The sequence below is a fragment of the Arabidopsis lyrata genome (assembly GCF_000004255.2).
Source record: "Arabidopsis lyrata subsp. lyrata unplaced genomic scaffold ARALYscaffold_9, whole genome shotgun sequence".
In the NCBI taxonomy this organism is placed as follows: Eukaryota; Viridiplantae; Streptophyta; class Magnoliopsida; order Brassicales; family Brassicaceae; genus Arabidopsis; species Arabidopsis lyrata.
This window is the reverse complement of record NW_003302547.1, coordinates 1725418-1752088: the sequence shown is the minus strand read 5'-3', so window position 1 is coordinate 1752088 and position 26671 is coordinate 1725418. Positions and strand designations below refer to the sequence as shown.

Sequence of the window (26671 nt, the reverse complement as noted above, 5' to 3'; positions counted from 1 at the left end):
CCAATTCAAATGCCTCGGCATGTTTTCAGACTCTTCTTTGTGATGAGTCTGTAAATAAAATTTGGAATGATGGTAGTGCATGAAAGGAGGAACTCTATCCAGTTACTCCAATTCATATTCCCCAGCTCGGATTTAGACTCTTCTTTGTTATGATTTTGTAAATAAAATTCGGAATAATGGTAGTGCATGAAACGAAGTAATTTAAATTACCTCTTTACTTGTCTCGTGTTGCCTATTCAAATGTCTCGGCTCGGGTTTAAGCTTTTCTTTATGATGAGTATGTAAATCAGATTTAGAATGTTGGTAGTGCATGAATTAAGAAACTCTGTCCCGTGTTGCCAATCCCAATGCCTCGGCTCGGTTTCAAACTCTTCTTATGATGAGTCTATAAATCAGATTTGGATATATGGTAGTGCATAAAACGAGGAAATCTTAATTACCTCTGTACATGTCCCGTGTTGCCTATTCAAATGTATCGGCTCAAATTTAGACTGTTCTTTGTGATGAGTATGTAAATAAATTTAGAATGATGGTAATGCATGAAACAAGGAACTTTGTCCTGTTATGTAAATTCAAATGTCTCGGTTCGAATTTAGACTCTTCTTTGTGATGAGTCTGTAAAATAAACATACTACATAGACATCCTGGCCTAGACCAGTAGTCCTCTATCACAGTCGAAGTGGATTCAATGGTCGGTGTAGGAGCAAGCACTCGAGACGCTCCATCTGAAGACCCCGTTATAACTCTCGGGCACGAACTGGTGTAATGCCCGGTCCCGTCACAAGTCAAGCATCAGATCACCGAATCCTAGTATGGACGATAAAAGCGACACATCCTCAGGTAGTGATGACCCATCTCACCGCACGTGTAGCAATACGGCTCCCACTGTATGGGTGCTGGAATCACAGGAACTTCAGTCTTCGTCGTCGGGGTATCTCCCCGTCTAATAGCATCGTACTCCCACCAAAATGAAGTAACTAGAGAATCCAGGATGGTAAGATAAGTGAAAGATAGTGCCATTGATGATACCATGGGATCACTCGTAATGATCTGATCATCATCATCGTCAGACAACACTATCGGAGAAATAATTATTCCGAATCCTGGAAGGGTCGAATTCGGACTATCGGGAAGGATAAGGTAGTCCTCCCACGTAGTCGCATTTGTTTCATCCTCGAACTCAACCATCTCGTACTCGTAGGTCAATGATATGGATAGGCACCTCCACACCCTCTACCTCATCCTCAGAGTTGCATGTAAATGAAGAAATCACACTACCATCCTCATGTAGTCGTGTCTCGGTCTTAAGAATACTCTGATCTACCACCTTCTCTGGTACAATCAGAGAGATCTCAAGAACAGGTACCAAGACACTCGGTCCCACATCGGTATCCCATCGAGACACTCGCTTTTCCAATAGGCCTGTACTCGAACCTGTCCAACGACGGACTATCATCAGTGACGTGACCGTTTATCAAGTAATTATCTCGCAAAATGCTATAAGGAACTGGTATGATCATTTGCTTTTTATTAAGTAGTGGGGATTTAATATTTACCTTTTGTTATCGTGATGCAGATTGTGAGATGGGGCCGTGGTCGTGGACTTAGAGGTGGGCGGATTGCTAGTCCATCGTTGGATAGGTTCTAGTATATGCCTATTGGAAAGGCTTTGTTCTCGGAGTTGTCCCACTGGGATGCGGAAATGGGACTAAGTGTCCCGACACTTGTTCTTGAGATCTCTCCTATTGCTCCAGAGAGGGTGGCAAATCAGAGTATTCTTGAGACCGAGACAGGACCACGTGAGGATGGTGGTGTGAGTTCTACATTCACAAACTAATCTGAGGATGAGGTGGAGCGTGTGGAGGCACCTATCCCTATCATCAACCTAGACGAGTACGAGATGATTGAGTCCGAGGACGAGATAGATGTGACTATGTTGTAGGGCTACCTTGTCCTTACCGATAGTCCGGATTCGACCCTTCCAAGATTCAGAACCATCATTTCTCCGACAGTGTTTTCAAACAATGATGATAATCAGATCGTTCTGAGTGAGCCCATGGTATCATCAGTGACTCTATCTATAACTTATAATACCTTCCTGGATTATCCACTTACCTCACTCTGGAGGAAGTACAATGCTATCAGACTGGGAGATACTCCGAGGACTGAGAGGGAGGTGCATGTGGTTCTAGCACTAGTACAGTGGGAGCCGTATTGCTACACGTGCGGTGAGATGGGTCATTACCCTAGGATGTATCGCTTTATCTCACATAAGGGACGGCGATCCGATGATTGACTTGTGATGGGACCATGCATTACTAGAAGGTCCCTTCCCAGATTAATTAAGTTCGAAGAGGTTCTCTCGAATGGATCTCTACATGATCCATACCTTATTCTAATTTTAGGGTCTATCCCTTAATATCATTCGTTTATATCATTCTGTGATTCATTATTTAGAGCCAATTTGCATTATTAGAGTAAAACAAACAATCTGATACTTTATTAGATAAGTAAAGGATTTGATACAACTTATAAGTTTGCGTATAAGCTATTACAAGTCATATATTTATTCCTAACTACCCGATTCCATCACCATCCGTCTTCCCGGTTATGAGTCTCGTGCCTAAGCCAAATCCTTCTCACCATCACTTTCTTTCCAAAAAAAACCAACAAGTCATGTCATTGATTTCCTTAGTGTATGCAAGAATCCTTGCAATGTTTGCTAAGTATCGGTAACAACTTGACCGGGAGAACATATAGGAGAGCGAAAGTATGCGCATCAGTTCGGCCAAGTCACGTCGGATCTACCACGATCCTCCAATCCCTTGGCGAGTCGCATCCTCTTTTCAGCCAATCTGTTATTCCAACCGAGTTGAATCGACTATGAATATGTTTTTTTCTGATTATGCAGATCAATGAATCAATCAACCCACAAGTCTCCTAACGACCAATAAACAAACCGCACAATCAGAGATCATTATCCCGGTGTTATGCTACGGTTAGCCTACCTCCGTTGATTCTCAAGTCTCAATCCGGAAACTCCTTATGTTTGTTTTTTTTTTATGATGAAATGTGTAATTTATATATATAAAAAAGGAATATATACATCAGTTTCATAACAGCCGTAAGATAGAAATCAATTATGATTTCGACACATGAAAATTGCAGAGGGATAAAAACAGAGCTCACCCCAAAAAACAGAGCAAAAAAGTGAGAACGTGGCTACGGACGGACCATAAGCCATCTCTGAAGCAGAAGTCGTAGGCGTGGCTTCTCTGTGTATTCAAGGGACGAGATCCTATTGCGTATAAGCTTCTCGCCATTTCGGATAATCTGTTCCGCTGCTATACCACCATTGTCATGTATACGGGCATTCCGTTCGCGCCATATTAGATAAACCGAGACTTGAAAACACAAGCGAATGAGGATATCTCTCAGGAGATCACCAGATAAGAGTGTCATCCCAATCTGGAGTCAAGTGGTGCCGAAGAAACATCCCCGCTAAGGAGGACCAAACCGTGAAAGAGTACGGACAAGCGAAAAACAAGTGATCTCGCGTTTTGTCAATCTCACGGCAGAAAACACAGTGTTGATGCTGTCCCCATACCCGCATTCTGGCCCCTGTTGACAACCGGTTCAGAATTGCGAGCCATGATATGAAACTACACCATGGAATTCCCTGGCCAAACCAAATAAGACTTTGCCAAGAAAATTTCGTTTGGTGTTCACGAATCTGGTTCCAAGTCTGTTGAGAGTTGAAATGATCCCTGAAGTCACCCTCTTCTGTTCTCCACAAAAACTTATCCTCGCCGTTTGAATCTTGTGGCAAAGGAAAGGATCTGATGGATTGCAGAAGAGGGTAAAGTTTGGCTGATCTTGTTCTTCGCAACTTCCATCCACCGTGATCAGTGGCCTCTTTGACCGTTGCAAACAGAGGGATACCAAGGAGCCGAGGACCCGTTGGTCCAGTAACATCGATTAGACGACCATCCTGTAGCCACGAATCAAACCAGAACGATGCTTTCTCACCATTTCCCATCTCCACACTAATGTAAGGCTTAACCTCATCCCGCAGCTTTAAAAGCTTTTTCCAAATCCATGAACCTAGAGTTGTGCTAGGAGCTGTCCAAAAAGAGCCCCCCTTCATTAAATTTACCTTAGTCCAAGCAACCCATAAAGAGCCTGATAAGGTAAACAACCGCCAAATTAAGCGATATGCAAAAGCACGAGAGACATCACGCAACCGTCGTAGTCCAAGGCCTCCTTCATCCTTGGGCTTACACATATCAAGCCAAGCAACCTTTGCCTCCAATGATAGATTAGGATTTCCCGACCAGAGAAATGCACCACACATTCTTTCTATCTCATCTAACCATCTAGCCGGGAGGCGAAAAACTGAGCACCAAAAATTTGAAATTCTAGATATAATCGATGAAATCAGTTGCAATCTCCCCGCATAGGAGAGATGCTTACTTGTCCATGAAAGCAGCCGAGTTCTAATCTTATCAATAAGAGGAGCGTAGTCATGAGCCGTCATTGATTTAGTGGTAAGAGGCAACCCTAAGTAACGGATCGGTAGAGTTTCAATAGGGATGCCAAGAGTAGCAACAGTCCCCGTTAAGTCATGTTGTAACCTTCCTCCTATATACATCGCAGATTTAGTTGCGTTTATATGTAGACCGGACATTCTTGCAAAGTCCGCAAAGACTCGAACCGTTTCCTGCAAAGACAAAGACCTCCCATCGGTAAATACCATGATATCATCGACAAACCCCAGGTGGGTTACATAGACCTGATTACAACGGAGATGACGACCAATGGTGCCACCAGCCGCTGCTTTGTTTAGTAGGCAAGAGAGAACATTTTGCACTATGAAAAATAAGTAAGGTGATAGGGAACATCCTTGACGGATACCTCTACTACTTGCAAAAAATCCCTCCAGTTCTCCATTAACAACCACGGAGAAGGAGGCAGTTGATATGCATGCGCTAATCCATCGTATAAACACTGCCTAGAGAATAGAGAGTATAAAGGACCATTGTACCGTATCGAAAGCCTTCGATATGTCAAACTTGATGGCACTTCTAGGAGCAATAGATTCCTGGTGATAATCTTTGACCAGTTCAGTGGCTAAGAGAACATTTTCCAATAGCAATCTCCCTTTCACAAACGCACTTTGGTTTGGCTCGATAAAGGCTGGAAGAATAAGCTTTAGTCTATTGGCCAAAATTTTTGAAACCACTTTATATAGCATATTGCAGCAAGAGATTGGCCTATAGTCCCTTATCGTAGATGAGGTGGCTGCTGGATTTTTAGGGATAAGTGCTAGCAAAGTAGCGTTTACCGACCGTGGCATTTGACCAAAGAGGAAGAATGATTAGACCGCAACAACAAAATCATGGCCAATAATACTCCACGCAGCAACATAGAACTCCTTAGTATAACCATCCGGTCCACAAGCTTTATTTGAAGGCAAAGAAAATAAAGCTTTATGTACTTCTTCGCTTGATACCTGCTGAACAAGCTCAGAGCACTGTGTAGGAGAACATTTGTAGTTCAATAAATCCGTGAGATAGTCCTGAGAAACCTCTTCATACTCGTCTACCTCAGCTTGCAAGAAGTCACGAAAATGTCGAGCAGCTTCCGCCTTTATTTCCTTCAAATCAGTAAGGACAATCCCTGACTCCATGGTTAAACTACACACTGCATTTCGTGAGGCGTTTGCCTGAGCCACACGGTGAAAGTATGATGTATTCTGGTCCCCATATTTCATCCATTGGATGCGAGACTTCTGATGGAAAAATCTCTCCTCCAAAGATGCTAATCTCTGCCAGCTTTCGGAAGCTTCTGAGAGTGCTGCTAAATTGGAAGTGGTAGGATCCGACAAAGCTGAAGACTGAGCTGCACAATAGGAGCTATACGCCTCCGCAGTTTTTAATGGCATGTTTCCGAAGCGTGACTTGTTAAGCATACGGAGATGAACCTTTAACAATTTGAGCTTACGGTGGAAAAGAGACAGAGCAACTCGGGAGTGGTAGAGGGGTGGCGAATCCATCAAGACTTTAGCCACTGTCGGAAGAAACTGCTCATGAGAAGTCAGGAAATTAAAGAACTTGAAAGGTTTACGTTGCTGTGAAGTGGAGGTGGATAGATGGATCATGCATCGAGAATGGTCAGAGATGCCTCCTGCTTCAAAGGAAGCATATGAAAGGGGAAATTGTTGAAGCCAATCCGACGTAACAAGTTCTCTGTCCAGTTTTTTGCCAATTTTTTTTTTTTTTTTTTTTTTTTTTGTCATCTGAAATTAATTAGAGCTCAAAAGAGCCATTCTTGAGGAATGTTGTTTACAAATGTGATATGAAGCGGTTCAGTACGAATTTTTCGTGCCAGATGATCCGCTTTTACATTAGCATTGCGAAAAATTAAAGATAAAGAAAAGGATGAGAATTCTTCCTTGTCGCTCTGGAATTCCTCCAAGTACACTGAAAACGCCGGCCATTCGGTTGGAGAAGACACCATCTTCACCAGATCAGAACAGTCTGTAAGGAACTCTACCTCTTGATTATCTGCACCAATCATACACTTCATCGCCCAGAGAAGGGCCTCGAAGTCGGTATGTAATGGAGATAAATTTCGACGGAGATTTGCAGCTCCCATGGTTGGCGGCTCTCCGTTTGATGATGTACAGAACTAGGCCTGGGCATAAAACCCAAAATCTGAAAACCGATCCGAAACCGATCCGAAAAATCTGGAACCGAACCCAAACCGAATAGTCACAAAATCCGAACGGATAATGAATTCTCCTATCCGAATTACCCGAACCGAACCCGATCCGAACCGAAAACCGAAAGGATATCCGAAAACCGGAAATAAAAATTATATATCCAAAAATATTAGTTATATTTAGTTGTAATTTTATAGCAAATAACAAAAATATCCTAAATATCCTAGATTTGGGAAAAATTTTAGTTATATTTGTTAAAATTATACATATTTTTGCAAAATTTAACCAAATTTTAGTAAGATTAAACCAATTTTTATTAAGATTGAACTATTTAAAAATTTTTTTTCCCGAAAACCGATCCGAATCCGACACCTATCTGAACCGAAACCGAACCGATGACTCATAAAATCCGAACGGATAATAAATTCTCCAACCCAAATTATCCGAATCCGAATATATCCGAACCGAAACCGAACCGAAAAATCATAAAATCCGAACGGATAATAAACTCTCATACCCGAATTATCCGAATCCGAATATATCCGATCCGAATCCGATTTGAAATCCGAATGCCCAGGCCTATACAGAACCATCCTGTACCGGAGAACTTATCACTTTCTTTCCACGATCCATCTACAAAACAACGGTATCCAGAATAATTCGAGTCAAGTGAAGTTTTTTGCCAATTGGATTCGAGTCTTGATTATTAATCCAAGTAAAATTTGGTCCAGCGGAAGATAAATCTCCAAGTTCACAGAAAGAAACTGTGTTTTGGAAGTCTCTCATCCCCCCTGTATTGAAAGTGTAATCTAGAGCTCGTGAGTAGTCAGTCATAGAGAGAATCTCATTGAAGTCCCCTAGGACTATCCATGGTAAATGTGGCTGCAAAAACACTGATTTTAGGTGACACAAATCAGCCCATAAAGCTCTACGATCTACAACGAAGTTCGAAGCATAAACAAAAGAACAGAGGAAGCATAAACAAAAGAACAAAGGGACTTGTCACTGTAACAATACATGAGATGTGCTGAGCACTCTTGAACAGAGGAGTTATCGACACATCATTATTCCAACAAACCCATATACGACCCAGCCTGTGGAAATCGTAATTGGTGATAGACGACCAACCTGGCATAACTGAACTGATGATAGAATCCGAATGTATCTCTTGTACCCGAGTTTCCAAAAAACAACCAAATGACGGCCTGATTGCCTGAATCCAACTACGAACTGCATCATGTTTACGAGGCTTATTGAACCCCCGCATGTTCTAGAAAAAAAAAGACGTCATCACTTCCGTGAGTAAGTGTTTTTGTGTCCTTTAGTCCCTGGTACTTGGCGATTAGTAATGGGCTTTGGAGGTCCTCTTGAACGGCTGCGATTACGACCATGTTTTCCTTTAGCAGTTTTCTCTGTGTTCGCAAGTTCAAGTGAAGAAACAGTTGTTTTTTCTCCCTCGTCTTGAATCGCAGCAACACCATTCTCACCATCCTCTGTTTCGACTAACTCACCTTCTTCTTTCTCCACAACGTTATTGATTTGAGTAGCTAGTGACTGGGACTGCATTTTTTCAGCCTCCTCATCACCCTCTATTTGCAAAACATTGAACCCTCGTGGTGAAACAGACTTCGCAGAAGGTTCCTCCTCTGTTTTCCGTTTCGGAGAACCACCCCCATTGCTTCGCCTCACCGCAATCCATTGATTCTTCTGGTCAACATTTTCGGAGTTCTCATCACTCTTAGCATTACCCAACTGAACTGGAGTGGTCTTTTCAAGATCGCTTAAAAGGCTTTGAGCTAGTTCTTGCATTGTGGCAACAGTCCCAGCCTCCTTATTCAACGCAGGTGACCCACTTGGACTCTTAACCAAAATCTTCACCTTCTCAACCCTTGAACAGTCCTTCTCTTTATGTCCCCAGCTTGAACATAGCGTACATTTGGGTGGTAGCCATGGATAACTTATGTTTGTTTTCTCTCCAAGATGGCCTGGAGATTTTCCGGTATTTCTCGTGTTTCTGTGTGTCGAAAATGCGCCCCAAGGACTTGTATATGTTGCATGGAATCAGAAACGGATACGCGGAAGCGAAGCGTTTGGAAACGTGGAAGCAATTTTTTATAGAAATTATAGAAAGTGGGTACGTGTTGGAACCGTATATTAAAATTAATATATATATATATATATATATATACATAATAAACATTAAACATTATATCATATAAAAAATATAATTAATACATAAATTCTAAATACCTCTCTATATTTAAAAATCAAATAGTGTACGTTTACAATAGACAAAAAGTCAAAAATTAAAGAACATTATCTTCATTATCATTTTACTAATTCCATCAAATAAAATTTTTTAAAATTTTGTTTACCGATAAAAATATCATCCATCTAAAGTTTCTCGAAATTAATTTAATTCAATTAATCATTTCAACATCTCCCAAATAAATGATCTATGCTGCTGTCATTTTTCTAACTATGATATTTTTAAAAATAAAATAAAAAATTAGTATGCAAAATTATTTTTGGTTTTTCTTTTGTTGTATTAAAAAGGGTGAACTATATATGTAATTATTAAGTAACTTAAAGGGTAGATAAAATGATCTTAGAGGGTGGTGGTGGTTCCGGCGACGGCGGCGGTGGTGATTCCGGCGACGACGGTGGCGATGATTCCGACGACCGCAGCGGTGGTGGTTCCGGCGACGGCGGTGATGGTTACGGCGACGGCGGTGGTGGTGGTTCCGGCGGCGGTGGTGGTGGTAGTTCCGGCGGCAGCGGTGGTGGTAGTTCCGGCGACGGTGGTTCCGGCGATGGTGGTGGTTCCGGTGACGGCGGCGGTGGTGGTTCCGGTGACGGCGACGGTGGTGGTTCCGGCGGCGGTGGTGGTTCCGGCGACGGTGGTGGTTGTGATTGTGGTTAGTGGTGTTAGCGGTGAGGATAAAATTGTAATAATATATATTATATATATGTTATATTGTTAGGTTTTTTTTGTAGGTTAGTTTGTTAATTTATAAATTTTTTTAGGTTACAGTTGCAAATTTTCCTATTAAAAAACTATCAAAAATAATTTCATATTTCTTATTTATTTTGTGACATCAAAAATTTTAAATGGAAGCGCAAACTTCGAAAATAGAATCGTAAGCTTCCAACAAGCTTCAAAAATGAATTTTTTGGAAACGCTATGGAAGCAAGATTCCGAAAGCTTCCGAGAGCTTCCGATTCCAACTAAGATTCTGAAGCGGGAAGCAGAACTCCGACGAAGCTTCCGTGCTTCCTAGACTATTTATAGGGTTTTTCGATCAAAACCGCTATTAACCATTTTCCCCAAAAACGTCTATTCGTTGGAGATCTTTCGGACATAACCGCTCATTGACACCATTCGGTCACGTGTGGTAACTAGGCCTGGGCATTCGGATTTCGGATCGGATTCGGTTCGGATTTATTCGGATTCGGATAATTCGGGTAGGAGATTTTATTATCCGTTCGGATTTTATGACTATTCGGATCGGATTCGGTTCGGATAGTGTCGGATTCGGATCGGTTTTGGATTAATTTTGGATCAGTTTGCGAGAAAAAAAAACCAAAAAAATGTTCAATTTAAATAAAAAATAGTTTTAATCTTACTAAAATTTGGCTAACTTTTCCAAAAATATATATAATTTTAACAAATATAACTAAAAACTTTCGATATCTAGGTTATTTAGGATATTTTTGTTATTTGTTATAAAATTATAGCTAAATATAACTAATATTTTTGGATATATAATTTTATATTCGGTTTTCGGATATCCTTTCGGTTTTCGGTTCGGTTCGGATAATTCAGATAGGAGAATTCATTATCCGTTCAGGTTTTGTGACTATTCAGTTCGGATTCGGAGCCGGATTTTTTCGGATCGGTTTTCGGATTTCGGATTTTATGCCCAGGCCTAGTGGTAACCGCCACACTCGAACAGTTATTTAGCTAGAAATTCCCCGGCCAGCTGAGCTTTTGAGTAGTTGATTCAGTTGACCTGAGCTACTGAGTATCTGCCTCAGCTAGTTAACTCGTCAATTCTAGCTCTATGCACTCCGATTCACTTCCCCGAGCTGATGGGCAGCTCTTACTTTTACTTTTGCTGTCCGATATGATGTAAATGCTTACTTTTACTGGTTATAGCTACCGGTTTAATATAATGCATACAACCAGAACAAGCTGTATTGGATGGATCAAAAGCCAGTTACTGTCATCGGTTTGAAACCAAAGTAAACCAACCAACAATTATATGGAGCAAGTTGAAAATTTTAACTATCAAACCAGAAACACAGAAGAAAAAAAAAACACTTTCTAATATACAACAAATCCTAAAATACCAGTGAAATAACGGTTTCCAGAGGAAAGACTGGGGCGTAGGAAGAAGGAAAAAGATAAGATACCATAACTACTTATACAACATCCATGTCCGGTGTTTCAGTCCGATCCAGATTTCCTGTTTGGTGGCTGTTGGGTTTGAGGATCCCACCAGCTCGATTACCTGACACACCCATTTCAAGAGCTTCTATGTACAACACTTTAACCAAGTTCATGAATCTGCGTCGAAACGTCGGTATTCTAGACATTGATGCCACCATTCCTTGCAGCCTGTGGAAAGAACATGACTAGCCTCAGTGAATGTATATACAGAACATGATCATCCCAAACTTTGCAAAAAGCCTCACTTCCTATGAAGAATGGTCTAAGTCAACATATGGGAACCCATTCACAACATGAGAAAAGTATTCCAAGAAGATGTGGTCAACTTAATGATGCAAAGAAGATAATACTTCTGCTGATGTTTGATAACATACCTTCTTATTATGGCTTGCAATTGTGCTTTTCTTACTGTATCACTTGACGGGAACCCGGTGCTATCCCAGTCCTCGGTTCTTTCATTTTTGCATACCATTACCAATTTCCTTAGACAAAACTCTTCATCTGCAGTCAGCTTCAGGTTCTTTATCTGCTCCTTCATTATCAGTAAAGGCCCAATGAGCCACACAAATACTTTGTCACGTGGGCTGTTTAGTTCTGTAAGCTCCACGCCATCAGCTGCCAGACATTCACCAGAAAATCAATATTCGCGTCCTGGGGAAAAAGGTTTTAACGAGATTTGTGTACAGATATTGAGTATACGTACTGATCACCAACCCAGAGGAGTTCGATTTAGCCGATGCAAGGAGACATTGTAACACTGTCCAAGCGGGTAGTTTGATATAGAGCTTCTTACAATTACCCTTGACAAGACATTCCTCAACATCCTTCACATCTATCAAGCCATCGCGAAGAAGTATCCTCCCGTTCACCTCACACGACTTAAACAACCATTCCCATACCTTAAAAGAGAAACACAAGATGTTCATTCACTCATCAGAGATTATGTTGTAAAGTCAAATAAATGAAAAAACAAAGGTCTAATATACCTGAACTGGTTTATATAGTGTTATTGCTTTTTTCAGTGTCCTCGACTGTTCTGAAACAAGCTTTGAAGCCAGGGAGCTGCTTCTTTTGCTCTTGAGATCAATGTTCTTACTCTCTACTAATATTCTTTTCCCATGACCAGTCTCTATTTTCGTTCTATAGCAAGGCCTGGCTGTCACAAGCATATACACTTTACAGTCATAAGTTATTATAATCCACAAATGCTGAATCACGAAACCGAAGGTCTATGTGATGGTGATCAAATACTAATGGAACAGAGCTCCCACTATGTACCTTGGCAGGCGAGTTCCTTCTCTCAAATAGAGTAAATCATTTACATACTCATCATACAGTGAGACCGCAGCAATTATATAGTTAAGCCCCATTCTGAAAGAGTCCTCCTGAAAAAATAATCAAACTATTAAAGGATAGAGACCTCCTAACCAACCATATATTATCAGTGTCTAGCAACATATTTTTATGTCCAAGTGATGACATGTCTTAAGAATTTTCATGGCAGATACATAAATTACAAAATTTATGGCTAAGCCGTAATTTAACTAACATAAAGTATCCAAAATAGCCAGAACTATTGTCGAAGCTACAGTAACTATGTCACAGCAAAAAATCACAGCCAGAGGAGCTCAAGAAGTATTCTGTTTAATTTCAAATCCTTTTGACATAGAATCCAACGAAGCCTTAAATCGAAAGGACCTCTCCATAACCAACTCTGTAAGATATATGAATGGACTTTATGTATTAGCTATGAACCTGATGAACGATGACTCCACTGTACAGTCCAAGAAAGAAACTGGATAACACTGAAGCTATTACGGCTCCCACGACAGCCAGTGGCCATAGCAATATGGCAAGACCTGCAAATGGAACACAGACAGTCTCTAGGAATGGGCCCTCTCTACCAACAAGGTCTTCCAATAGCCTCTTCCATCCTTTGAGCAACATATATGGGCTTTTGTAAAGAGCAACAGCTGTTATCAGAAGAACATCTACCACCACACCTATGAGACTAGCAAGCAGACAACTAGGTAGCCGAGACAACCTGGTAAGAAAATGAGATTACGCCATCACTGTAAAGTGTAACAATTTTTGTTCTTCTTTAACGGGCACAGACGGAGTGATTGTTACCTTATCTCTAAAGGTTCAACATCGGCGGAAACCATTTCTCTTAACTCGTCCATGTAGGAGAAGTAAGAATGGAAGCAGAAATCTGTGAAGTCTGTAACTACAGTACAACTCCCTTTAATAGTGGAGAACGAACCATCAACAAAGCAATGGTAGCATTTGCTAGTAACAGACTCTCCTACAGCCTCGAATGTAGCCATAAGAGGAGTGAAAAACCCGTAGGCGATTCCGCCGAAGAGACTTCCTACTATACCAGTAACTGGCCAGAGGAGTAAAGGTAGTGGAAACAATATCAATGCCAAGGTCTTCAAAACCAGCCCTATTCTCTTTGTTCTACACAGAAAGAAGATTTTTAGTGGAAACAGAGATAAAATACAAAAGGAAAGGTATTGAATTTGTTGGATATATACCTTGCCAAACAGTAGTAGGTCCAAACGAAATGTGCTGGCCAAAGGCCAATGATTACAGTTGAATTCCCAATCAAAATTATAGCAGATGAAACTGGACCAACAATCAGGGCTGAAAAACAAAACCAAAACAAGAGTGAAAACTTACAGTGCTCTGCTTAGATACTCCTCTGGTTTTGTACCAATAAACCTCATTACTCAATATAGGCTAATTATTAATCTGAATTCAAATACCAAAATCTAATCTGAAGAGTGCAAAACGTCATATTCAGGTATTCAACAACTCTGGACCTAACAAAACTTGAGACTTTCTCTGCAATCTTATGGATGGACAGAAGGAAGAAGATTAGAAGAGGAAGAATGATTGCATACCCTTGGTGAGGCCGAGAAGCAGCAAGAGGAAGAAGTAAGGAAGAAAAGAGACAAAACTCCATAGTTTCTCAAAGAAACCTTTGGGAACTTCCATTTCTGTTTTTGCCACTTAGTGAGCAGAGAATAAGCCGACAGAAATAAGCCTAAAAAGTAGATGATGGTGGCTGTACGTGGCACTCCCCTAGGACACATGGCGGCTAAAGAGCTTATAGTGGAACCCACGCACAGGCGGGAATTTCAACCGTCATCAATTTTGCGTCTAAAAAGATCTTTTTTTCATTATTAAAACTTGGAAAAAAGTTGTTTGTTTACACGAAGTGTAAAAATTGATCTTTACTGTTTTCATCTTCGTCATGCAAATTGCAGAGATTTCATATTAAAAGACATGTAAAAGTTTGATAGTTATTGAAGTATAGCATTGCTTATGATTTTAGTATAATAAACTTTTGTTCAAGTGTCATGAAAAATCATCTTACTCTTATAAATTCTCTACATTGGCGAGGACATACAAATTAGAAAGGTAAGATTAGTTTTGCTACAATATACAATTAACAAACTATGAACAAGGTTGTACAAAAACTGCAAAGCTCTATCTACTACTCCTCTAAGCTCTAATGCTTGCAAAATCCGATAGCTCATTCAGAACTAACTTCAGACACATAGTAATTCGGTTGTCTTTCAGTTGAAAGGTTTACCCATTTCCCCGTGTCAGAAGGCATTTTGTTCAACGTCTTCCACTTGTCCTTGAGGTCGCTTGGAGCCCGTTCATCGTGAAACACATCCCGACCAAATTCCAAGATTTTGCGCCATGGAATATTCCTCTCGCCGGGGAATTTCTGCACACCAACCTAAAGGACAGGACGAAGTGAGACAAACCCACATTTATCACCATTGTGCACTACATAACAAGACTCTAATTTGGACAGCCACAAACAATGTTATTTATCTCAGATATGAGTACACCATGAAATATTCTCTTCTTTTGAAATCTGGTCTGCAAAACAGTTGCATTACGACTGAAAATGAAATACAGCCTCTTAGGTGACGATGAAACCAGCTATCCTGACAGTTCTTATAAAGCTGAAAATCTAAAACAGGTGTAAACCTTCAGAAAAAGCCGTAGAAGGAGTAAGTTCCAATTACTAAAAGATCAAGACGACTGCAGCATGAAATATACGTAGGATATTGAGGAATGTGCAAGTTTCATACCCTAAGCATTTCTTCTTCTGCCTGCGTCCAAAATAGTCTTTTCCGTTTTTTAGCACTGCATAAAACAAACTTCCTGCTCATAGAAAGGAAGCAAAATTGTTAGCAGAAAGCCCGTGACAAGCTGCTTAGGACTCTTCCCAAAAAAACATCCATTACGCTAAGACAATTGAAATGCCATGAAGTTCCAAATGAAAAGAAACCTTTGTCCGGGATCATTAGACGTAGTTCCATTCTTCTCCAGGTAACTTTTGTGTCCGTATTTTTCAGGTTGAAAAGATGGTTTCTTTGAAGAGACAGAGCAAATAGGTCGTGCTTCGATAGGTCGTTCTTGTACACCAGCCTTAGGGTGGATGATCAAAGCTAACTCTTGAGAAGCTACATTAGGGTCCTTAACATTGTTTATAGACTCCGGAGATGAAATAGACGATACAGACTTTCGCTCTTCTTGTTCATCTGTGCTGAAACAAGTCGCTTGCTTATTGAAGGCCACATCATTGTTTCTCATATCAGGTTGGTACTGTCTGTCTTGATTCTCCGCGAAATAAAACTCATCTCCATCTCTCTCCGCTCCTCGTTCCCGCTTTTTCTTCATATCCTTAAACACTTCCTTCCCCAGAGTTTCAGTTTCAATAGTTTCGGTATGCTGGTTCTTTTCAATATGTCTCCCATCACAATCTCTCCCCTCCCCTAATCCACAACCGTGTGACACTCTTTTATCGGTCCTAGGGAGCTCACATCTTTCAGTAGATGACACTTTCTTTTGCTGGTTGTTCTCATGGAAATATTCTTGCCCACTTCTTCCCTCACCCAAATCAGAATCACAAGCTTGTGTTCCTTTATCGTTGATAAAGACGGCCTGCTCATGAGTTCCTGCAACTATTTTGTTTTGCTGGTTCTTCTCACTGTATCTCCTCGTCTCTCGTGTTTTGACACCCACAACAAAACTGTGCGCTTGTGCTGTTTCATGATTAATATCATCACATCTTCTCTGCTGCTTTCTTTCCTCACCTACATCAGAATTGCGCGCTTGTACCTTTCCATGCTTCTTCTCACTACCTCTTGCCTTATTTCTTCCCTCACCCGCATTAACATTGCACACATCCAAAGTTTCATGATTTATCTCACTCAATCTTCCTCGCTGCTGTCTTCCCTCATCCACATCAGCATCATCACCCTTAGAATTTCCCCGAGAATGAGTCTGAGCCGCAACTTCTTGCATTATCTGATTCTTCTCCATTACCATGCATTTACTGTTTAATCCATCACCTTCTCTTATATTCCCAGTAAGATTACCACTTGCTAATGTTCTAGTTCTACCTCCTGATACATTAACCTCCACTAAATTCTGGACACCTCCAGCTTCTTTCTCCATAATAAAACCCAAATCTACTCCTCCTAGACTCTCTCTACATCCCTTCCTAGACTTGTCACTCACCATAAGCTTCTTTTCTAGTTCCAAACACTTGACAACTACACGCTTATACCAACAGTAAGGACAATAAAAATTGGCGAATTCATCGAAATCAGGTTCATCACATGCACAATTCTGATGAATAGCTATAGGACATTCCTCTCCATAACATACCAACACCCAATTGTCTTTCCCATCACACACAAAACAAGTATTAGACTTTACAACACTCTCAGTATCACCTCCCTTACTTTGCCCTAAATTTCGAGTCTTTCCTCCAATTTTACCATTCTCGTGAGTTTTAGGGTTTCCTTGATCAACGTCGTCCTGCGTAAAGTTATCAAAGAAAACAATTACAAAACCAAAGTATCAAAATTGACAACAAAAAGATGAGAATTTTCGATTCTTTGTCAAGTATACAGAGGAACGCAAGAAGATTACCGAATCGGAGGATAAAATTCGAGCCCTTTTCTTACGAACAGTACTCATACTTGCTGTTGTATCCGATCAAAGCCAGACGATTCTCACGACTTCAACGGAAACCTAAGGGATCGCGATTGGTGGTATCAGGTTTATTAGTTTGTTCAAATTTCAAAAAAGGTCTTTCTTTTAGGTATCAAAACTTTAGGGTTTATATTGTAATTTACGGAAATAACATTTATTGCTGGATCTGGATGGATAAATGCAAACAAAAATAACATTTCGACCGATTTGATAAGAAAGCGATAGTATAGCTATGTTCCATGGAATTGGAAACTCTATTCGAGCTCCGTTTCCCGTTTCCGAATCCATGCAAACTCTCTTCGAGCTTCGTTTCCCGTTTCCGAATCGAAAACTCTTCAGAAACATAAAAAAACGTCACGGAAACAGGTTTCCTAAAAATCTATGTTTAGAAACACGATGGAAACTCACGTTTCCAAAATGGAAACACGACAAATCTTTTTTATTGATTGTGGAAACTTAATAAATAAAAGTTGAAGATATTAAAATTTATAATACATATAACTAATTTTGGAAGAATCTGAGTTTATATATGATCTATGATGAAACTAATGAAAATGATGATGAAAATATTGGTCTAAATTAAATATTTGAACTTGAACTTCTTAATCTTTATCTTTTAGAATTTTAGTTAGCCTATTTAATATTGATGTTTTGGACTTGTATTGTTTAATTAAACCATTTTTTATAGTTTTGTGTTAATGTTGTATATATACACTAGATTTTAACCCGCGGTACACCGCGGGATGATTTAATTTTAAAGTTAGTATAAAAATATTTTGTTAATTGTATCTCCTTATAACATATTTATTTATATTATAGTTTACAATTGTTATTAAGTAACGGTATACCACGAGTCCACGAGACAATTATTAATAAACTGAGGATTTAACCCGTATTAAAGCGGTGTATAAATATTGATTCAAATTTGTCCGCCATATAAATCCTTTCCAAAATATAACTCGTTCTGTAATTTTTTAACCCGTCCCGTGATTTATTTTTATTTTAAAATTTAATGATTATTTATTATATATAAAAGTTACAAATCATATCATTCTCTAAGATATTTATATTTTAATAAACTGAAGATTTAATATGTATTAAAGCGGCATGTTAATGATATTTAAAATTTTATAAATATTGTTATTAAGTAACATTATACCACGGGACAATTTTCGGTTTTATACAATCTTTTCTAAATGAGACTGATTTAATGTGTCTAATATTGATGGTATTAAAAAAAAAGAATTTCATCCATATTGAAGCGGCGGATTAATGATATTTTAATCTTTTTATTATTGTTGATTCAAAAACCCGTCCGGCCAAAAAACTCATTTATTTTATTAATGTTGATCTTATTTATGATATGATTCTGAATCATTGTCTAAATATTTTAATCGATATAGAACGTTGAACACACATTTTCGTCAATTAGATATATATGTCCGTTTTTAAAATTTCGAATCACAGTATATACAGAAAAAAATTGATCTTTTTTTTTTACTTTATGTATTATATGATGATTCAAAACAATTAAAAACAAATCAAACAAAGATGATAGGAGAATCATAAATCTAAATCTTCTAAATATGTAATTATTAAATATGGAATATCCGGTGTATGAGTTGGGTTAAATATAACCCGACCCAACAAATGTTTTGTGAAGGATTTTAAAAAACGGGTCGGATATCCGATTAACTCAGAAGCATTTTTACCCACCCGTCACCAAAGTGTTGCAAAAATACTAGTATAGATATATGTATGTGTATACGTTTCCAAAACGTTTCCAATCCCTAATTTTAGAAAATAATCATTTCCCGTTTCCGAAACATTTCGCTTTCACGTTTCCGTTGCAGTTTCCATGCAACATAGTAGTATAGGTGCTTTTGTGAAAAATTACCGTTTTAAGGGCACAAGTTAATTTGACTTTGAGGGAAATTTAAGTTAAGTTATTTAATTGTCTTCTCAAACATAATTATCATATAATATCTTAAATTATTAAAATTAATTTTTTATTTGTTTTAAATAGCCGAATTTTTTTTTTTTTAGTTCACAAATTTGATAGTAACAACTTCTACTATTGAAATTAGATAATGTTAGTTTTTGTTATTGTAATTATTAAACACAAAAATTATATAACCAAGTTATCTTTATCAAAACTCTTTACAAAAACATAAAGCAAAAATCATACAAAGCGTTGCAAAACGAGTTCCTAATTCCCTCTTTGCAAAGGTCTTCAAACGAGTTCCTAATTCCCTGCTTGATATATTAATATAAAGTACTATGTTAGCATAATTTATTTATAAATATATAAAGTACTATGATATTAATATAATCAATTTATAAATATAAACTTTGATATTAAAACTATAATATTAATATAATATTTGAACCTCTATAAATAAACTTATATATTATGATAACCATTTGAAAGCAAATTTTTAAATTGATTCGAATTATGTCTCGAATATAAAGTCCTATTAAAAAGAAATAACAAAATGATATTTAATTTCACCGGACGGGGTTATATGGTGGGACGGGTTTGGATTTATATTAATACGAGACAGTATATCACGGGTGAAATCCTAGAATTAAGAATTAAAATACAATTATATAATTTTAAACACTAAACAAAACAAACAATATTACCAAAACAAATACAACCTATAATTTAAATTATTTTGTAACAAAAAAAATTAACCCGCGGTGTACCGCGGGTCATATCCTAGTCTTTATCAAAACTCTTTACAAAAACATAAAGCAAAAATCATACAAAGCGTTGCAAAACGAGTTCCTAATTCCCTCTTTGCGAAGGTCTTCAAAGGACGGTACTATAGAAAGTCAGATCTAATGGATCCAATTCGATCATACTCTCCCTCCTATGGCTGGAGAAGTATTGTTTCTGCTCGATATTTGGTTAATAAAGGACTAATTAAAAGAGTTGGTTCAGGTGAGTCCATTGCAGTATGGAATGACCCATAGATTCCAGCTCAATTCTCGAGACCAGCAAAAAGTAATGGTTCATCTACAGAACCTTTACTCCAAGTTAAAAATCTTATCGATACGAGAACAAATTCCTGGAACATAGATAGTTTAAACGCTATTGTTGATCCGGAGGATGTTCAGTTGATTAATGCTAACCCCCTGGGGAAGCTGTCAAACCCAGATGTCATGGGATGGCATTTCACAAAATATGGTAAATATACGGTGAAATCAGGGTATCAGACAGTCCGTCTTGATAATCTAAAGGATTCTATTATATGTGGATTCAGACCAGATATTAAACCACTAAAATCATTTACGTGGAAGATAAAGTGTCCTCCTAAATTGAGGCATTTTATATGGCAGGTATTAAATGGGTGTGTTTTGGTTACTTTAAACCTTCAGAAATGTGGGGTTAGTTGCAATGTAGGCTGTGACAGATGTGGGGACTTTGAAGAGACAATTAATCATGTCCTTTTTGAATGTCCGCCTGCACGCCAGACATGGGCTTTATCACAGATTCCAACGGCCCCTGAAGTTTTTCCTTCAGGTTCACTATATGCAAACATGGATTATTTATTTTGGCGGATATCATCAAATGTTTATAAAGATATGTTTCCATGGATACTTTGGTATCTATGGAAAGCTATAAATGATAAAGTGTCTAATAACTTGGACCAAAGTCTCTCTGAAATTTTACGGTTAGCAGAGAATGAAAAGCAAGCTTGGTAGTTAGCTCAGGTGGAAATAATGGATGACGTTGTAGACTCAGTCGGGGGGAATACCCACTCACACTCCAAAATTGACGATCCAGTGCAGTCGGGGAATGGGTTTCGGTGTTTTGTAGATGGGTCCTGGAAAGAGAGCGATCGATTTTCCGGGCTAGAATGGTTTTGTTTTAGCCCAAATGATGGAACGCAAGATATGGGAGCTGCTAATCTTCGAAGAAGCTTAACCTCACTTCACACAGAGGTCGAATCATTAATTTGGGCGATGAGATGTATGATCGGCCAAGACAAGAGAAAGGTAGCTTTCCTTACAGACTGATATGCCTGGTGAAGATGGTGTCTTCTCCGCAAGAGTGGCCAGCGTTCACAACCTACCTAGAGGCAATTTAGAGTGACAAGGAAGAGTTCGACGTATTCTCATTATCTTTAGTTTCTCGAAATGCGAATGTACAAACGGATAAACTGGTTCGAACTGTTCGTACCCAACCACATCTTTTCATGTATTTAAACAATTTTTCCCAACATTGGCTTATTTGAGCCAATCTAATATAGTTGTTGACATGTAAAAATGAAGCTAGAAGAGTTATCCTGCTACTGCAACCAGGAAACATGTACATGCGACCAAAGCATCATCGTCCCCAGAAAAAGGTACATGACTGTGGCCAACAACCCTCTTACCACATATACAACCCTTTGACCGTAGCTAACCCTTTTTTTTTGTCAACCACACATTAATTAAAAAAACCATAGCTAACCTTTTCTTCATCTCATTTGGTCAAAACGACAACATTCTTCTTTTGCAACTTGGAGGAACCATAAAGCTGACTATGAAGACTCAAAATACTATAAATACATGATCTTATGCCCAAACAAAGAGCAAGATGTCACACAACACATAAAACCTTTATCCATCATCACTCACACTCATTTCTCACCTCCATCATCATGATCGTTCACTTGCTTTAGTTCTCGGTTTCAATTGTTTTGAAAAGATCCATCAACTTTGTATGACATAGAATATATGTGGTATCTTTACACCTATATTTGATTATGCAATCCTTTACATCTCTGGATTTGATTTGTTCATTCGTTTCTTAAGGTTTTATTCGTTTACAGTTCTCCATCTAAATTTTGTGTTGATTTTTTGTTGATTAATTATCCATCTAGGTACTGTTCTTAGATATATTTATTTTTCAAAAGCTTGATAAATCACGGGTTCTGATTAAGATGAACCAAGCATTATAACTTACAATAATTGAGTTATAATTAGGTCTTGTTTTACTGTATTTTTTTAATTTCCAACTAAGTTTGTCTCCATACATATAATTATAAGCGTGTAAATATTGTTTAATATAATTAAATAAATAGTTTGTTTAATATTGTTTACAGTTTAATATTTTTACTTTTCTAATAGATATTTTATATAAATTTATGTATAAAATCATATTTTTAATGTTTAAGTCATAAACGTCCAAATCACTTAATATTACCGTTTATCACCTAACGCTTTCTAAAATATTGTTGACAATATTATATATTTGATTGTATTTGTATATCTTATAAATAACATTGTAGTCTCTTATTCAAATTAATGAAATTAATTTAAGAAAAAAAAATTGTAATTTGGTCCCGTTAAAGGTTCTCTCATTTCTCGTTTTGTTAAAAATCTCAAACTAGATAAAAACCCGCACTATGTGCGGGATAAAACGATCCAAGTAAAACTATAATAGGTAAAATTATTAATGGGATCTAAGATACGTTTGTATATATAAAACGAAACTTATAATAAAGTTTTTTGTTCAATTCAAATTTGCAAATATTTTGTATAAGAATTTGATTTCACCCGTAAAATATTTGAGCGTGGTAAAAATCTTCCATGTGGATAAAGAATTGATGAAATATTATCATTTATGGCACATATATCTTTTTGTGTTTTTCACAATTAAATTCATATATTTTATGTTTCGTGACCGCATTCATAAAACATCAAAACTAAAACGCTTCATTATATGATTACATGTAGACTCTTGAAAAAAAGATGTCTTATTATTGATCAACTAAATCAAACTAAAAGATTGTGGGAGTAATATGGGTTCCATTAATTTCACAATATCATTCCTACATTTTCTACTTCTTTAAAGTTTTAAAATCAATATTTCATTTAAAGTATCTCCAAAATTTATTCTTTTACATGTATATTTTCTAAATCATAATTTCTTAATATTTATATATCTTTTGTTAGGATTTTTTTTGGATAAGTCAACTAATATATCTTAATATTCTTTTGTTAGGATACATATAGTAGTACATGGTAAATATATATAAGTCCATATATGAAAGTTTTGAGGTAACTATAAATTCGGTTATTAACTTATAGTTAGCAAGTACCATAATCGGTGGAAGAATTTGAATTACCAATCAATTATCAAATATTGTTAGATTCCATATATTAGATATTTTGTGGATATTAATATTTTAAAATTGATTCATCCTTTTAAATGTAACGTGTATATATGATAAACATGTATAGTTGTAAAGTTAATCGATACAGAAAATGTTAGGTGCTTCATCTTGTAAAACTTAGTAACTCTTAACTGCAAATGTTAAATATAATTTCGTTTTAATTGATTGAAATAAGAACATGTTAAGTGCCTTGCTACGTTAAGTGCATTTTTTAATTTTAATTTTGGATTAATGAATGAGTAAAATAAGTGTTATTAATACCAATGGCAAATTGATGTAAATATTCTAGTATAGGATGGAAAATTAATTAAATGAGTTGAGGAACTCTGTTAACGCGACACGTCAGCATGGCATTTTCGTTAATAACACGTAAGGGTAAGGTTAATTTTTTAAAATGCTTCTCAATTAATATATAAGGGATTATTAGATGGTCTTAAACTTTGTTTTGTTTCAAAAAAGGAGTCCGTTGGCCTTAATTTCTTTTAAAGTTTTCTAACTATTACTATAACTATAGAGATTCTAGACCTTAGATGACCACTGCACCGACTTATAGTGTAAGCGCGTCGCAGAAGATAAATACCCAACACACCCACGATTTTCTTGATTTTCGTTATTCGCTCTCTTTGCGAACGCATTAAGCAACCAAAGCAGTGAGAGAGATTATCAGCGTGACCTTCTTCTTCACCAAGAGAGCGATTTCGAAACACAAAGTCCCTCTCCTACCTCTTCTAGATCTGACTCCGTCGTAGATCTCCATACCTGGATCTGTCTCAGGTTTGCTCTCTAAACTCCGAGATCTGTTGGATTCGCATCTTCTTTTTCTTTCGCGTTTATTGATTTGGTATTCGATTATCGTTGTTCCAATTATATCAATTAGATCTGATCTTTTGATCCACCGATCTGAATCTGCTTACTACAAATCTGATCTACATGCATAAACATTAGGTTCTTTTTGGATTTCAATATCTTCGTGAGAATGTGAATGAATCTGTTGCAATAGGAAGGATTTACTAACGTGAGATAGGTTTTTATTTTTATTTGATACAGGAAGGGACAATGTTTGGTGTGTACCGAGTTTTCGTGTTGCTGGTGTTTGTTAGTCAGCTTTGCAATGGGTTTTACTTACCAGGGAGTTATATGCACACATATTCAGATGGAGACTCTATCTTTGCTAAAGTCAATTCCTTGACGTCTATTGAAACTGAGCTTCCTTTCAGTTACTATAGTCTTCCTTACTGTAAACCGCTTGAGGGTATCAAGAAAAGTGCTGAGAATCTTGGGGAGCTTCTCATGGGGGATCAGATTGATAACTCTGCTTATAGGTTTCGGATGAGAACGAACGAGTCACTCTACTTATGCACCACCAGTCCTCTCAATGAGCATGAGGTCAAGCTCTTGAAACAGAGAACCCGTGAGTTGTATCAAGTGAATATGATTCTTGATAACTTGCCTGCTTTGAGATTCGCTAAGCAAAATGGGGTTACTATCCAGTGGACTGGATATCCTGTTGGGTATTCGCCACCAAACAGCAATGATGATTACATCATTAATCACCTCAAGTTTAAGGTCTTGGTTCATGAATATGAAGGCAATGTCATGGAGGTGATTGGTACCGGTGAAGAAGGTATGGGTGTGATCTCTGAAGCTGATAAAAAGAAGGCACTGGGCTATGAGATTGTTGGATTTGAGGTTGTTCCCTGCAGTGTTAAGTATGATCCTGCAAAAATGACGAAACTTCACATGTATGACCCTGTTCCTTCAGTTAACTGTCCGTTGGAGCTTGACAAAGCTCAGATCATTAAAGAACATGAAAGGATAACCTTCACTTATGAAGTTGAATTTGTTAAGAGTGAGACAAGATGGCCATCCAGATGGGATGCCTATTTGAAAATGGAAGGTGCTCGTGTTCATTGGTTCTCTATTCTGAACTCTCTTATGGTGATCTTCTTTCTCGCCGGTATAGTTTTTGTCATATTCCTAAGGACAGTGAGAAGGGATTTGACAAAGTATGAGGAACTGGACAAGGAAGCACAGGCACAGATGAATGAAGAGCTTTCTGGATGGAAACTTGTTGTCGGAGATGTGTTCAGAGAACCAGAAATGTCAAAGCTTCTATGCATTATGGTGGGAGACGGGGTTCGGATTACAGGAATGGCTGTTGTCACGATTGTTTTTGCAGCACTTGGATTCATGTCGCCTGCTTCAAGAGGAATGCTACTAACCGGGATGATTATTCTCTATCTTTTCTTGGGTATTGCTGCTGGGTACGCTGGTGTTCGGCTCTGGAGAACCGTCAAGGGAACTTCAGAAGGATGGAGATCGCTTTCCTGGTCCATAGCATGCTTCTTCCCGGGTATTGCTTTTGTTATACTAACAGTGTTGAACTTCCTTCTCTGGAGCAGCAACAGTACTGGAGCCATCCCAATCTCATTGTACTTTGAGCTCCTGGCTCTCTGGTTCTGCATCTCGGTTCCTCTCACCCTGTTTGGAGGATTCCTAGGCACACGAGCAGAAGCAATCCAGTTTCCAGTGAGAACCAACCAGATTCCAAGGGAAATACCAGAACGGAAATACCCGTCATGGCTTCTAGTCCTTGGAGCAGGAACCCTTCCTTTTGGAACGCTGTTCATAGAACTGTTCTTCATCTTCTCCAGCATATGGTTAGGGAGATTCTACTACGTATTTGGGTTCTTACTCATAGTTCTGCTTCTTTTGGTAGTCGTGTGTGCAGAAGTATCAGTGGTCTTGACCTATATGCATCTCTGCGTTGAAGATTGGAGGTGGTGGTGGAAAGCCTTCTATGCATCTGGTTCAGTCGCATTGTACGTTTTCGCTTACTCCATCAACTACTTGGTCTTTGATCTACAAAGTCTGAGTGGACCCGTCTCAGCTATGCTTTACATTGGCTACTCTCTGCTTATGGCAATTGCTATCATGCTCGCCACTGGAACCATTGGCTTCCTCACCTCCTTTTACTTCGTCCACTATCTCTTTTCCTCTGTCAAAATCGATTGATACCTTGACGACAAAATCTCAACCGTTGATCTCTGCTTTTCAAAAGCAATTTCAGGGGTTGTTATTTTTTTGTCAGTACTAGACTTGTAGAGTCTCACTATATTTTACATGTTTTTATTTTTTCTCGGACCTATATTCTCCTTATATGTTTTTTTCTTACATCTCCGCCTTCTATGTTTTTGTTTTGAACTTTTGAGTAGAAAATAAACAAATTTGCCTTTCAGCTTTTGGTTTCTTTTGGATTGAGTTTTCTTCCCTTTTTATTGTGCCCACTGATGA

General features: G+C 38.1%; 3 protein-coding genes across 4 annotated transcripts; 1 reads left to right on the top strand and 2 right to left on the bottom strand.

The window, feature by feature from the left end:
- Window positions 1-10957: 10957 nt before the first annotated feature.
- LOC9299308 (uncharacterized membrane protein At3g27390) lies at window positions 10958-14325 on the bottom strand. 2 transcript variants are annotated; one of them, XM_002863186.2, is made up of 9 exons: window positions 14084-14312; window positions 13715-13823; window positions 13308-13637; window positions 12933-13221; window positions 12456-12562; window positions 12164-12329; window positions 11881-12076; window positions 11552-11792; window positions 10958-11345 (listed from the first exon to the last, which is right to left on the bottom strand). In XM_002863186.2, the coding sequence occupies exons 1-9, from the start codon at window positions 14175-14177 to the stop codon at window positions 11150-11152; spliced, it is 1728 nt and encodes a 575-aa protein (XP_002863232.1). In that variant the 5' UTR covers window positions 14178-14312; the 3' UTR covers window positions 10958-11149. The 2 variants fall into 2 exon arrangements, with proteins under 2 accessions (XP_002863232.1, XP_020876508.1); XM_021020849.1 differs by lacking the exon at window positions 10958-11345 and having other exon boundaries at window positions 11706-11792; window positions 11892-12076; window positions 14084-14325.
- A 186-nt stretch (window positions 14326-14511) lies between these two features.
- On the bottom strand, window positions 14512-17335 carry LOC9299390. Its single transcript, XM_002863185.2, has 4 exons — window positions 17145-17335; window positions 15493-17030; window positions 15293-15365; window positions 14512-14931 (listed from the first exon to the last, which is right to left on the bottom strand). Exons 1-4 carry the CDS (start codon window positions 17190-17192, stop codon window positions 14719-14721), a joined length of 1872 nt encoding a protein of 623 aa, XP_002863231.2. The 5' UTR covers window positions 17193-17335; the 3' UTR covers window positions 14512-14718.
- Window positions 17336-23964: 6629 nt separating this feature from the next.
- LOC9299307 (transmembrane 9 superfamily member 12) lies at window positions 23965-26553 on the top strand. Its single transcript, XM_002863267.2, has 2 exons — window positions 23965-24151; window positions 24425-26553. Exon 2 carries the CDS (start codon window positions 24434-24436, stop codon window positions 26390-26392), a length of 1959 nt encoding a protein of 652 aa, XP_002863313.2. The 5' UTR covers window positions 23965-24151; window positions 24425-24433; the 3' UTR covers window positions 26393-26553.
- Window positions 26554-26671: the final 118 nt, after the last annotated feature.